The following is a 15,037-nucleotide window of genomic DNA, read 5'->3' as shown; positions in this document are numbered from 1 at the left end:
TGCTTGAGGGAGAAGCAACTGATCAGTTGCCTGCCATCTTTTTTCCATTCCATGAGCACTTCACATTTTCCTGAAGGTTCCTTGAGGTAAGGGGCATATGTCTTATACACATAAGCCGTTCCTAGATGGGTTCGGATCTGAACACTCTGCAGCTCCCTGGCCTGAGCAAGGACTCAGATGGTGAGGCCCTGTGTTCTCGCCTAGGCCGGGCGCAGCCCCTCTGCCAGGTGGAGGTGGTGTTACTCGTGTGCCATGGACAAAGTCGAACAGATGCCCTGTGGAGCAGTCTGACGTGGGGGCCCCCACGTGCTTTAGGAGAACTTCCCCTCAGGTTGTGGTGGGCCAGCAGGTCTCTGCTGCCAGCTGCTGGTGTCCTGGGCTCACAGCCAGAGGCTCCGAGAGTTGGAAACAGCTCTGAACTCGTTCACAGGAGCAGCGCGTGGGCCTGCCCGGGGCCCGGTGTGTGCCGGCTTCCGCCTGCTCAGGCGCAGCTCAGGTTTCCTCCTCAGAGGTATTCAGGTTCCTGAGCAGAACTTCACCTGACGCTCCTCCGAGAAGGCTCTCTTGTGATAGAAACGGGAGCGGTAAGAGCAAAAGGCGTTTGTCCCCAGGTATAAACCAACTCAAGAGAGGGCTCTGCTCCTCGAGCCCGCGCTGTGGCGGCATGAGGCGTCTCCCTGCGCAGCTCTGCAGAAACGAGCCGGAGGGGCAGCACGGCTCTCCATGCCTCCTTGACGTCGGGCCTGAGCCCAGCAGGGAACCGGGACCTCTGACCCTCTTATTTAAATCTAACCAGAGCTGTTCTGTTTGAGGCGGAGTAAAGATTGCTGGAAGTACTAAATGTACTCACCTTTCACACTGGGCCCAGTGTCTACAGATCTATATCTATATCTATATCTATATCTATATATATACATTTTTACACTTACCAGTTAATTAAAGAATATGATAAAGATACCCATTAGCAGCCCGTTGGAGAGGTACATAGGGCGAGGTCCCAAACAGAGGTGCTTCTGCGTGTGGGGAGCCTGTGTCCAGCTGGGTGGCACATGGAAACCTCCTGGTGACGAGTGCAGAAGCTCCCTGGAGAAAAGGAAGGAGGGGTCACAGAGCTGGCCCCTTGGGTTTTTAGGGAGGTTTCATTCCATGGTCTTGATTGACTGAGTCCTTAGACTTCAGCTGATTCCATGTCCGGGTTGGGGTGGCGGAGGGGTGCGGACTGGTGTTTGATGTGACCCGGCATTTCCCTGAGGGGTGAACCCCGGCGGTGCCGTCGGCGGCTCTGTCGCCGCATGTGGAGCAGGTCTGTCCTCCCAGCATGGCCTGCCGCCCCCTGACACAGCCGTGCGGTGAAAAGGGGCCTCCTTTCCTGCTGCTGTCGCCACTACGACAGCCAGGCATTTTCTGAGAAATGCTGAAGAACAGAGGTGTAAGTGTTGAATCAAGACATCTTACATTTAAATGAAAATGTTTTAACAGTTTTTAAATTTAACAATTTTAAGTGACAATTACTGTCAAATAACTGAAAAAGAATATAAGGTAGCATGGTTTGAATTGAGAAAAGAGCTTGTAGTTAAATATGAAGAGGTGATAGGCACAAAATATATGGTGATAAGTTTGAACCTCTTTACGTGAGCTTCCTACAAAGCTGACCAAGGACAGAAATGCGAAGGGGCCCAAACGGACGGGACGGTATAGATCAGGTGGAGGTTCCTGCGGCCCTGGGCGGCTGGCGCGCTGCCCATGTGTGGGCCGTGCGTTGTTAGTGACCCTCTGTAAAGGGCGCCGCCCAGGGCTCCGGGTGGCACACCTGCATGGCTCGCTTGCTCGAGCCCTCGGGCGGCCGACCCTCACCTTGTCCCTCCAGCCGTGGCCCCCTAGGCTTTAACCCAGTGGTGCCCCCCCTGCCGGAGTTGTGCTCCGGCTTCGTGCTCGCTGGGTGGGAGGAGAGGAGGTTAAGTAGAACATTAAACACAGAGTGGGGGCTTACGCTGTCTAGAAAATGTGAGCGCCACCCTTATTTTTCAGGTAGCCAACTCAGAGTCCTAAGTAATTAAAATTCTGCCGGAAAGCCTATTTTAGTCATGAAGAAAAATCTCAGCTATATGGTATGATGGGTCTCAAAGACAGACTTAACCTAGACTTTGAACCTTTTCAAGAGCATGTTTCTATTTGTGGGGCCAGTGGGCCACTTGTGTGAAAGTCCCTGGGGAGCGGAGGGCAGCCGTTCCTGACCCCGCACGTGCTTTGCCCACTAAGGCTGTGGGGGGCCATTGTGCCTCGTGGTCCCAGGGAGAGCAGTGCAGGTGGAGATGGTGATCGGGTGGCTGCTTCCCGTGGCCTCTCCCTCCTCCCTCCCCAGCCCCACTGGTGGAGGGTGGCCCCTGGGAGCGGCAGCGCCCATCCCTGCCCTGCCCGCAGACCGGGTTCAGGCACTCCAGCTGTGCTTCACCTCTCCCCTGTCCCTGTCTTCACCTGTAAAGCGGGGATGACATTAGCTCCCACCTTTAAAGTTAGGAGGGTCGCCATCTAAAGTGCTTAGACATGCCTGGCATTTCAGAAACACCAAATAAATGGTAGTTACTATTATAGGCACATGTCTTGAAGAACCTCCTTTAAGAAGCATTTCTTCTGAATAGTGAATGTTCAGTTTTAATTAGGTCTTTGCCTATAAACGTTATTGAACTCTCTGGCCCTCGTTTTGTCCTCTGCACCCCCTGAGTATGTGGCTGTGGCACCTGGGACCCCTGCTGCGCACCTGGCTCACTTTCCCCAGGACCCAGGCTGGTGGGGGAGCACTCTTACCCAGCACAGTAGCTGCCACGTGGCATCAGAATCCCGTGTTCCATCCTGTTCGCTGCCGTAACTCTAAAATGACCATTCGAAATAGTTCCCAACCTTCACCTCATGGTGCTTAAATAGGGCATGTCTGAGACACATCACCAGAAAGTGTTCTTTCACGATAATCGTATCAATTTACATGATCAAAATAATAAAATTAGATTACATAGTTCTTAGGATGTTATAGAATGTTTACTGTTCTCATTTCATATTAGCAGCATGTTTCCTATGAAACAGTCAACACTTAATTGGAGTTAGAATAATCAAAATTCAGACACACCCTGTTTTTTGGGCTTTGCAGATACTGCGTTTTTTAGAAATGAAGGTCTGTGGCAACCTTGCATCGAGGAAGTCCACTGGCACTGTTTTTGCCGCACCATTTTCTCTCCTTGTGTCTGTGCCACATTCGGTGATCGCAGCAGTATCTCTATCATCACCGCATTTGTTATGGTGTCTGTGATTGCGATTATGACTAGCTGAAAGCTCAGACAGTGGTTAACGTTTTTCAGCTCTAAAGTATTTTTAAATTAAATAGTTGCATTTTTTCCTTAGACACAATGTGACTGCACCCTTCACAGACTACGGTACAGTGTGAACATAACATTTATATGCCCTGGGAAATGAAAGAATGCATTTGACCCACTCCGTGGAGATGAAGGGTAGTGTAGGGCCCAGCCCACAGTCTATGTGAGGTGTCCTGTACATGCCCACGGAATACGTGTCAGATCATGCTTAGTTATTTTAATCTCTCACTCAGTCACCAGGTCTGAAATATTGACAAGCAGTGTATTTTAAATCGATCACTTAAATATCTAAAACTTACATTTCTGGGTCCCCCACGTGGGATGGGCTGTGACATAAAGATCTGATCTTGCCAGCGTGTTTTCATTTTGCAAAGGACGGATACCAGTAGAGGGTATATAATTTCAAAGGTAAAATCTAAAAATCAAATGTTTGATGAATGAATTTGGGCTGATACTCAAAGAACAAATATTTATTGAGCACTGATGAGGTGCAAGCTCCTTACACCTTATACCTTATAATACCTACTCCAAAGATGATTTTTGTACAGATTCTGACCACAAAATTGGAAAGTGCTCTGGGGCTCAGAGGAGATGGGGGGGGGCTGACTGTGTGTATGAAGTCAGGGTGAGCCGGGCCAGGGGGGCGGCTCCCCAGCAACTCCGTGAAGCCCAGGCAAGCTGCTCGGTCATTGCTGTCCTCGCCTCCCTGGGAGCAGAGCTGACGTGGTGTCTGTCTGTCCATCCTCACCTCCCTGGGAGCAGAGCTGACATGGTGTCTGTCCATCCTTCCTGAGAGCAGAGCCAACGTGGTGTCTGTCCGTCTGTCTGCCCCAGGTGCTGTCCTTCCTCTTCATCGGGCTCATGTCTGCAGCGACCCCACTGTGCACCGCCTTCGGGGCGCTCCTGGCCGTCTGCCTCGTCATGGGCCTCTTTGACGGCTGCTTCATCTCCATCATGGCGCCCATTGCATTTGAGCTGGTGGGCGCCCAGGACGTCTCCCAGGCCATCGGGTTCCTGCTCGGGCTCATGTCGGTGCCCATGACTGTGGGCCCACCCATCGCAGGTAAATGCAGTGAGTCTCTGGCAGCTATATTAATTCTTAGCATTTTCTAGAGTGCAGGTCCTAAGTCCAACTTATATGTAAAATACATCATGATTCATTGTGTGTGCCTTTTCTGTGTAACATTTTTAACAAGATGAGCTGTAGGTGGCATGTTGAAAAAGTTTGCTGAGGAGGCCCCTTATCCTTGTTCTTACCTAAAATGCTCAATTCAATATTTAACAGTAAGCTTCTGGGCATTAAGCTTTTGTAGTTCCTGTATTTCACTTGGTATGTGTTTTGGAGGAATGAGAACACAGTTTTCTTTTCAAAATAGATGATTCTGAAAGGTTTCTGAATGTGTATGCTTCCCGTAGAGGTTGTATCTGCCTGAGAAATAAAGAAAAAATAGCATTTAGTGGAAAACACCCAAATGTTCACAGTAGACATGAATAGGATAAATGAAATGTGGCCTCTCCATTCAGCCATAAAAAGGAGCGAAGCACTGATACATGCAACCAGGAGGCTGTGAGGAATCGCAGGGTTACAGCCACACATAGCCAGTGTTCATAAAGATAATAGGTTCAGTTAAATAGGGAATATTCTGAGTCAGAAGATAGGACAAGAAAGAGGGTAGATAGGAAAAAGACAGGAAAGTCATCTATCTCCATATGCTGTATACTTGAGGTTTCTATCCAGAATTAAGGTACCCTTTTTTTATGTGTTGGTACTTAACTAGACAGATACCCAGCTGCTTATATAGAATCAGATACTCAGAACAGTGTGTTCCCTGGACATCTCAGATAACCGAGGCTATATAAGTAACAGTTACAGATATTTAAAAATACTAAGGTAACTTTTAAAACCTGGATTTTGTTAGATTAGAAATAAGAACTCTGACAGTTTTCAGAAGCAGAGTCCAAGGATCTATTGGAACACCAGATATGTATCCTTACATTTTGCTCCCAAGGGCTGACAAGCCAAAATGTATCTAACAGCCTAACTTTTTCATCCTCACTTTTAAATTTATAATTTTTCATAATTTTAAGTAGTTCATTTCATAAACAAGTAGGTCCAAGATAGGTTTGAAATGTGGCATTTTTAGGTACATGTGTGTGGAAGAAGTTCTGGCTTGGCGGCCGGGCCGTCCCCGGCTGACAGATGGGCCTTGGCACCACACTGTTGGGCACCCCGAGCGGCCTGGGAGGGTTTTGAGCCCAAAGCTTGGTTGCAGGGTATTTTTCTGATGTCATATCCTGGTGTGAGAGCTCAGAGGCCTGCGATCCGGCAAGACCAAAGAAAGATTCAAGCGATTTCCTTCCTCATATCAGAAAAGGCTTATGTTTCAGACCCATTTCTTTAAAAAAATCTGATGTCTGAGATTCTGTGTGAGTGAAGTCGTCTGGCCGAGATGAAGGTAGGAGGCCAGGACTCGGCCGACAGGTGGCGCTGAGGCCCAGGGACACGCGTTCTCTCCCTTCCCAGGGTTGCTCCGTGACAAGCTGGGCTCCTATGACTTGGCTTTCTACCTCGCCGGGATCCCTCCCCTCGTCGGGGGCGCCATCCTCTGTTTCATCCCGTGGGTCCATAGTAAGAAGCAGAGAGCGGGCAGTGACCCTGCGGCAGGAGGACAGATGGACAGAATGGACCACCAGAGCGCTCTGCTGGCAGGCTCCGCGGGAATCCTCAGGAAAGAGTCCGACTCTGTTATTTGATGTCTCCTGCGCCTCCACCGGACTGGGCTTGCTTTCAGAACTTTAAGCAAGTCGTCCTTTTATATGAATTGCAAATTAATTTTTTAAATCACATCCCAAAAGTAGCACAATCATTGGGAAATAGAATCTTGCTACTGTAGAACCATTTTCTGCTGCTGAATAGCTATCCGATGCTCCCACCAGTCTGAGGGCAGAGACCCTGGTAGACGAAAACATGTTTGGTGAGGATTTGAAGCTATCTCAGTGAAAAGCAACTTTGGAAACTGAATGCTCTTTAGTTTGTACAAATATTTAAAAATACCTCAAGCTAGATTGAAAGGGCTGCATTTGATTAGGACTGGAAAAAGGTTGTCGCTTCACATGGTGTTTTTAGCTCTGGGGTCTGTTTTAAGTTCTTCTGCTATTTGGAAACTTTCTACAAAACTTAAGCCTGGATTCTAGGTAATGTCAGCTCTACCTAATCTCAAGTCTGTTGAAGTCGCTTACCTGCTGTGAAACAAGCTGTGCAATTCACTTCCTCTGACTTGCCCCAGTGTCCGGAGGCCTTCCTAGGGCAGAGCCCAGAGTGTGCCAGGAACCGGCGTGAGACCAGAAGGGTCCCATTCGCAGGGCGGGGTGGTCCCCAAATCAGGCCTTTCTTCCATTTACGTCTGTTCTTCTTGGGTTCACACTGTTTGACTCAAGTAGCCAGAAACACCCCCAAATTTCTGAATTTGTTTGAACAACAAAGTAAAACAGAATGAAAGCTATTCTGGCAAATTTAATGTAGAATTTTTCTGAGTTGACTTGTTAGCACTAGAACTTGATATTTTAAGTCTTCCTGAGCATGTTCCCAAGTTGCAGTTTGAGGCACAAATGGGGAAAAAAGAATCTTTGTATTTGTGAAGATAATATCTATTTCTGACAGAAGCAGTTGCTCAAATTGGTTTATAAAATTAATGTGTCTCGAAAGGTTAAAGCACTTAGGAAGAGAAACAACTCACACATTTCAAAAGCTTCCTAGCAAGAAATTGCTAGGCCACCTCCTTCAGCTTTCAAAGCCCAAAGAAAAGCCCCGTGTGAGCAATTACTGCTTCATCGGAAGGGAGCTAATGGTTGCCCGGATTAAAAGGCACGGGGCACAATATGAAGGGGTCAAAATACCAGTAAAAGCTCTTCAGTGATTTGTTCTGATAAATGGATATAAAAGGAACAAAAAAGGAATATTAATTTATGTGGCATGGGGATAATCTGAAAAATGAAAAACTGAAGTAATGTATAATCCACGTGTAATAATGACAGTCATTAAACCGCTCTGCCGGTGGCTTTTCAAAAACACACCAGCAACTTGACAATGACTGCTTTCCTCTGTGTTTTCTTTGGCAGGAGAACAGACAGTCACCGACAATAGAGTGCATGCTTGCGCCTTACCCGTACAGCTCACACATTAAACTCCCATACGGGGCACCCCTTTCCGGGTGGAACGGGTTCTGGGCAATGCATTTTTGTCTTATTGGTGCCATGTCAAGTGGGTGGCAGTGTAGGTAGTTAACCCACAAGTTCCCAGGCAGAGGCGGTTGCCGGCCTCTCCGGGTTGCACTGTACTTTGGAGTTGAATGTCACTGAGCATGCGTGTGATCACAGCTGTCAGTATAAACAACACTGAGAAATCAAATTAGATCCGTGGTACTATTTTGGAGCCTCTCAGGTAGGACTTCTACCAGATAATACTTTTCAATATCTGTTTGTTAGAAGAGTTGTTTTTGTTGAATATTTTAAATGTGGGTAACCACGTAAACATTGTCTCCTGTGATCTTCCCTAAATAGTCTTCTGTATCACGTTCCAACGTACTAGAAAGTAGCGGGTCAAAGTCTTCCATGATTCAGGGTGTGCTGGGGCGGTGTTTCAGGGCAAGCGTCTGTCATCAGCAGTGCTGCACTACGAGCACACTGCATATCTGGTGCCTTTTTCTCCCCTACCAAAGAAAGGTTAGATCAAAATTGGTGCTGAATTTCATGTTCCTTGCAAAATTATTTTTTCTTTTTGAATACGAATATAACCCAATAGGAGATGTTTAGCTATAGCAGTACTATGCTTGTTGTATTTCATATATATCTCTCAGGAAAAATACCTCACCTATAAAGTAATTACTGAGTTCAAATATCTACTTAGAGGTATGTAATTCTGTTAATAGGTAAGCCTTTAAAGTATGAAACTCACAAAAAATGATTACCCAATGAAAACTTAGTCATACTGAGTTTAGCTCCAGTAGGTAACAACTTTAAAAGTTCCATACAATGTTACATGTCACTTATAAGTAAAGATAAAGAAAAAGTTCCTTGTTAATGCTTCTAGCTTGAAGTTAGCTATTCAAAGGGTTCTGTAACTCTGAGGGTATGTGAAAAATGTGTTACATATATTTTACTATATACAGTATATAGCTTCCTACTGTTTAAGTAGACATTTTAAGCTATATTTCAGGCTAAAATCAGTTTTGGGAGTCATCAATCTTAAATTTGGATAATGAGCTACATTAAAAAAGAATTCTCACTGTAAGTATTACTGTCCATCTTTCAGATTTAACACAAAGATTTAAATAAGTAAGGTCGATGTCTGGGTCAGTGTCACCAAATCTCAGACCTATAATTGATTAAGGGCCGTCAGCATGGTGGTGGACGCTCACTGTATGACACCTGAAAGTCCCTGTGGACTTGAGCCCTGATGTCCTGGAAGCAGGATTCGGACGAAGTGGGGACCTGAGGTGGGACCAGCAGGTTTATTCAATCCTGCTATCTTTATAGACTTCACCGTAACTCTATTTTATAAGGGTGTTATACAAACAAGTTAAGAAAATGATACACAGTATCATTTTCCTAATTAGGTCATATCATATGTTTAGAATAGAATACACTGGATTCTGTTAACTGGTAACTCCTTTCCACTGTTACTGTGAGTCATGTACGGGAGGGAGGATGGAGGTTCGCTAATCAGAAGTCGCAGCAGAGTGAGATCAAATATTCCCTACCTTCTAATATAACAGTAGCTTGTGAAGTGTGAAATCATCAAGGCATCGCACAGGCTTGGTTAGTTTGTATCTTGTCAGTCTGATCTCCTGTCAGGTTATTTTAGCCTGGAAGTCACAGCTACCACACACCAAACCCTGCAGTATTATTAAGAGAGAGCGTGGATATTTTAAGTATCTCCTAGTATAATATGGCATTTTTCATGTCAACTTATTTTAATGTTGATTGGAAAAGTAATTTTTAAATTATTTTGTGTATTTTCAGTTAGAAATGCACACTTTACCTTAAACACCAAAAAAACACACAAATTCTTCTGGGGCGTGCCGTGCACCCGGTGAGGCTCTGTTTCTCCGCCTACACAGGGTGCTCTGTGGCACAATATCAGTTTACATGTAGTTCACTGTGCGAAATAATTGGGCTGGGTTCGCTCAGTATGCAGCATTTTATGCTTGCCTTAAAAATGATGTTTCTCTTTAAAGAGTATGATTTATAATTGATTTTTTATAATGTGAAAAATAGATAACCAAAACCTTTTTAATGAAAAAAGCTTTGTAATCATATGAAGAATATGATCATTTTTCTGTGGAACAATGTGATAGTCTCAGTAAATATAATTTTAAAATTTTAATAAATTTCTGGAAGCCCTTATGGTTTTATTTCTGGAATGCTCTGGGGAGACAGGGGAAGGAAAATGTACCAAAGTGAGGAAAACTGCTGAATAAAAGAAGCTGTGTGCCTCTTAAGATGCATGTACGTGCGCCAAGTGCTGGAGGCTGTCTCTTCTCCAGGGCCAGGGCCAGAAACGGTGATGGAAAGCGCGCAGGCTCTTCTCTTTGACGCTCTTCCGTGGCTGACTTACACTGCTGTCTGCTTTACTTCCACGGATGAAAGTCAGCTGGTACTCGGGGCCTCGTCCTCACGGGCAGGCCCCAGGGATGCTCGGGAACCGGGCCGCAGTTTTAAAAGTGGTCCCGTTATTGTGGGTTGTCCACCTGGAGGAACGCTGACTGCATGCAGACCATGTTCACTGATGACCCCTAAGTACAAAGCCAATCATTCCTTACGTTTAATGGTGCTAAGGAAACTTCCTACATTAAACTCAAAAAACGTGGGATTCGTGACTGGTCACCTACTCCAGTCATTATTTAGGTGTGGGCACTGTGGTGGTGGACTGGAGTCGGAGAATGCCAGGGGACACTCGTGGGTGGGTGTTCCTACACACTTCCCGGTGCCGCCCACGGAGGCCGAGGAGCACGGAGCGCACCCCCTGTTCCACCTGGTCGCGGGAGGCACTCAGAGCGCAGGCATTTGGCTCGAGAGGGGCCCCTGTGCTTATTCTAGGTCTAATGCTGGCATAGTGGACCTGCAGGGGGCAGCGCGGAAACCCCACAGTGCCTTCTGCCTCTACAGAAAGAGGAAAGCTTGTCTGGAGGCACTGCGAGCCTGAGAGCTTCCCAGACAACAGCGTTGCCACTAGAGAACGTGTCCTGAGACTCTGTCCGTGGAATGCGTTATGGAAGTGAGAAAATACCGCACCTACTATTTTGAAACGTGACTTTTCACTTAATAATCTTTTCATGTTGTATTCACTGTGACATTTGTTTTTGCTAATGATAAAAAAGTCAAACTGGCTCAGGCCTAAAGGTGAGGGTCGGGTGCGGGTGACAGCGGGCATGGTAGAATCCAGGGTCTGGCCATGTCAGGGGCTGCAGCCCTGCCAGCCCCCGACCCTTCCTTCTCGGTGGGCTCCATTCAGGCAGGCTTTTCCCCTCAACAGCTCCAAGCTGTCCCTTATATCAGCCCTAGCAGAAAAAAGAACTTCCCCTTTCCTACTATTTTTGACAAAAGTCCTGGGACTGAAACACACAGGCCCGGGTCGGGTGCCCCCCTCTGCCTGTCGCTGAGGCTGGAGTTAGGAGGTGCTGGCTCAGCAGCCCCGAGCCTCGTGCCGCCTGGAGCCGGCTGGTGGTCAGCTGGCTTCGTGGAACAAGAGGAGAAAGAGTGGCCCCTTCCGGAGAGCTGGGGACCTGTTGCCTGAAAAAGGGGGGAATGGATTCGTAGCCCAGTAACAAGTTGACCACGTATGTCGATCAGTGTCATCTTACGTCATCATTTCAGTGGTGCAGCTGCCCCATGGACAAGAGGAGCCCTTGACTTGGGGTCACTCTTACTGGACACTGAGGTTAGTTTCATGCCTTGGCACGACGAGCACCATGGCTACAAGCCACCCAACAGCTCGTTTTATGCCGACTGTTGTTTCCAGAATCCTAGCGATGGGATTTCTAGCTAGAAGGGCGGCACGTTTTGCTTTTACTGTGTCACAGAGTGAATTACGATGTTTTATCTGCATTTTTGTAACACTGGGTACTATTTAAATTCTAAAATCTGAAAAGTGTGTAGGTTAAAGAAACACCTCATGTTAATATTTTTTTCAGTTGTGGTAAGTGTACATAACAAAAATTACCCCCTCTGCCACTTGGGTGTGCTGGGACCCTGACACGTCCGGCCTGCTGTGTGGCCGTCACCGCTGTCCACCTCCGGAACGTGCCCGTCGTTCCAGCAGGAACTGCATGCCCCCCGCACACTGTCCCCGCTGCACCCCCAGCCCCGCACTCCCTCTGCCCCCCATCTCTGGGAACCTGCCACCCAGGGACCTCACACACGTGGGATCTGCAGCATCTGCACTGTCCTTACCGACAGACGTAAATGCCTTCCCGTCGGCTGCTGGGCCGCCTGCTGTTCTTCCCTGGGAGGCTGTTCTTTTCGTCTACTTCTCTGTTGGGATGTTTGCCTTGATCTCACTGCTTTGTGAACTCTCTTTACAGATCAGCTTGGACTTGAGTACGTGTCGCTTAAGACCTCCCCAGCTTGTCTAGTTACACTTTACAAATAAAACTTTCATTTTTGTAAACTTTGTCATTGCTTATATGTTTAGAAAGGCCTTTTCCACTCCAAGTATGTGAATCTATTCTTAAAATTCCTTCTCATGTTTGTATGGCTTTATTTTTATATCAAAACTCTCAACTCTGTGATTTATTTTTAAGTGTGGTATGAAGTAGGAATCTATTTTTTAAAACATATCTGTGCGGGTTGATACTCGATAATACTTACTGAATAATCCACCTTCGTTCCAATAATCTGACAGTATATATGCTTTTCTACTGGGAACAATGACAAAAATAATACGCTTCCTGTTTTTCCCTCTCTCCACCCTTCTCTCCATTGCCTTATTTTAGTAGGTAATACCTTTCTTAGCATTTACCTCTATATTATTAAAAAGAATGCTTCTAATTTCATTACTTATTAGCTTTAGTGATGACTTTTGACCCCTAGTGACTGAGGCTGAAGAAATCAGGGTGCCTTTATCTGTGTGCGCCCTTTGCTTCTGTCAGCGGCGTGATTTCTGCCTTACTGGAGCTGGTGGCATTTAATTCCATTCCGTCACCACGGCCCTGCATTTGTCCTAATCTCATAGTTCATGTCAGTGGTCCCTGCACTTCACGGTTTCTTCTCCACTCGTCTCTTGATTGGCCGAACCTCACGAACTTCCCCAATCGGCTCGTCAAAGTCAAATGCGCTGAGTTATTTCATGTTCAAACTGTTTGGCTTCCGCCTTTGCATTGGAAGGAGTTTGGCCCATGATCCCTTTCCTTTGGGAACCAGTGGGCACAGCTCGGAGGCCTCTGAGTGCTGGAGTTTGCTGTGGGAAAAGGCTGGGGCCTGGCCTTCGGACTCTCGCATCCTAACCTCACTGACTGTCGGCCGGGGTGAGTCCAGACTCACCAGCTGACCCAACAGTCAGCTCACCCTCGCAAGCTGCACGCTGGCAGTGAGCCCAGCCAGTGAGTTCAGCTGGACCCAGCGCTGCGTTCACTCTCCTGGGCCTAATTCCCTTGGCATCTACTTCCACACATTCACCAGGTTTCTGCTAATATGTATTAACAAGGTACTGCACATCCTTTGGTGTGTAAGCTTTTTCCTCCTGGGCACCTTTTCACGGCATCTGTCCCAGGTGAGGTTACCACGGTATTTAAACAAAGATTAGACTTTCCAGATGCTGGAGAGACTCGACCGCCTAGCGACTGACCGTCCGTCCCCATTGTATGCCTGTAAAAATAAGCCTTGAAGCTTAAGAACAGAGGGAGTCCTGAACTTACCACAGATGAACTTTTATTATGAAGCAACTTACAAAATAAGACTTATCAGGACTCCTTAGGGCAAACTGAGATACTGTCCCCTCCTGTCGCCTCTGGAAAACACCATTTGACAAGACCCAGGGCAGACGTCTTACATGAGTGGCTCCCAGCTGAAATTTTATTGCCCATGGGGGAAACCTTGGAACTTTGTGAGGGTGTCAGAATAGCATTTAGTGGGCAGGGGCCAGAGGTGCTAGACAGCTAGACAGCTACTATGTGTGGGGTACTCCCACATACTGTCCAACTTTTTAATATCCTGCTAATATTCATTGAGTGGAAAGAAAAACAAAACTTGTTTTAACTTATCTGAGCCTAGACTATAACTCTCTTGTACACATAAACACAAACATTTTTTGCAGTTTCAATAAACACCAAATTTCCCAAGAATATAAACTCAAAGGAAGAAAACACTTTGTTTTAGTTAGAATTTTATGAGGAGTGAGTGGCTTGGGTGACCCAACAGGACTGCAGCTGCACGGTCACACTCCTCAGCAGCCTGCCCGAAAGTCTCCTTTCTCTGCCTTGGGAAAGTCTCAGAACACCATCTCACTCCAACCACTGCTATGAACCCCCCAAATCCTGGGGTGGAAGGGGCTCAGTTCCTACACCGTCAGATCCAAGCGGACACTGGACGCCAAGTGACCCTGGCTTCAGGGGTTGGCAGGGGATGTGCCCTGTGCCGAGCAGGAGTTCAGTGAGCTGCCCTTCCCTCCCTCCGTCTGCTCCTCCTTGCCCTCTGCCGCCTGCCCAGCTGCTGCCATTCCCTGCTACTCTTGCTCTAATGAATTCCTTCCTTACCAGTCCGGCCTGTTTGAGAATTCTTTCTAGTCCAGAGTCAAGACCCCTTCCGCATCCAATCTGAAGTTTCACCTAGTGCACAGGGAGAGACCTGTCCCCAGACGCAGCTGCCCAGCGACAGTACCAAAGGGCAAGAAGACACAGTGCCCCCCCTCAGGCGCTCTCAGTGCGGAGGGGAGGATGACGCACAGACGGGAAGACTGTATGAAGTAGTAGGTGGAGTGTCAGAATCACACACACAGGAGGGAAACTAAACCGGAACCGACGGCAACACAGAGTTTGCAATGTGAACTTCACCAGGTTGAGTGCCTGCTCAAGACAAACACATATTCTCCAGAGGAGTATTTTTAACAAGATCCAGATCTAAACAATGGAACCGCCACAGTATCCAGGATACAACAGAAAATTACCTGTCATGCAAAGAACCAGGAAAATGTGACCGACTCCCAAGAGATATGACAATCAACAGATACTGGCCCTGAGTTAATACAGATGTTGGCATTTTCAGACAAAGATGTTAAAGCAGCTATTACATGCTCCAGAAGATAGAGATAAACACACTTTAGGTGAATGAAAAGATAGATATTTTCAACAGAGAAGCAAACTATGAAAAAAACCAAGTGGAAATTCTGAACTGAAAGGTACAATACATGAGATGAACAAATTCCTTAGCTACAATAGCAAAATGGAGATGACAAAAGAAAAAGGCAGTGAACTTAAAAGACAAGTCAGCAGAATTTGTCCAAACTTAAAGAGCAGACAGGGAAAAAAGAGACTGGGAAAAATTGAACATCTGAGAATTAGGGACCCACGGATGATGCCAAAAAACTGAGCATACAAGTCATCAGAGTCCAGAAGAGGAGAAAGAAACTGAGGCAGAAAACTTAATGGAAAACATCCCAAATTTGGTGAAAGACACAC

The 15,037-nt window shown here is 46.7% G+C and overlaps 1 protein-coding gene across 1 annotated transcript in view; it reads left to right on the top strand.

The window, feature by feature from the left end:
* The window catches only part of SLC16A10 (solute carrier family 16 member 10), a 73,046-nt gene extending 65,590 nt beyond the window's left edge, over positions 1–7,456 (top strand). The window contains exons 5-6 of the mRNA XM_037012271.2: positions 4,200–4,428; positions 5,890–7,456. Of these exons, the coding sequence (XP_036868166.2) occupies positions 4,200–4,428; positions 5,890–6,119 (459 nt within the window). The 3' untranslated portion in view covers positions 6,120–7,456. The remainder of the gene's footprint in view (positions 1–4,199; positions 4,429–5,889) is intronic.
* The last annotated feature ends 7,581 nt before the right edge of the window (positions 7,457–15,037 follow it).

Source organism: Manis javanica, chromosome 13 (genome assembly GCF_040802235.1).
Source record: "Manis javanica isolate MJ-LG chromosome 13, MJ_LKY, whole genome shotgun sequence".
NCBI classification, from domain to species: Eukaryota; Metazoa; Chordata; class Mammalia; order Pholidota; family Manidae; genus Manis; species Manis javanica.
Note: the sequence above shows the minus strand (reverse complement) of the source record. Positions and strands in the feature narration are given on the sequence as shown.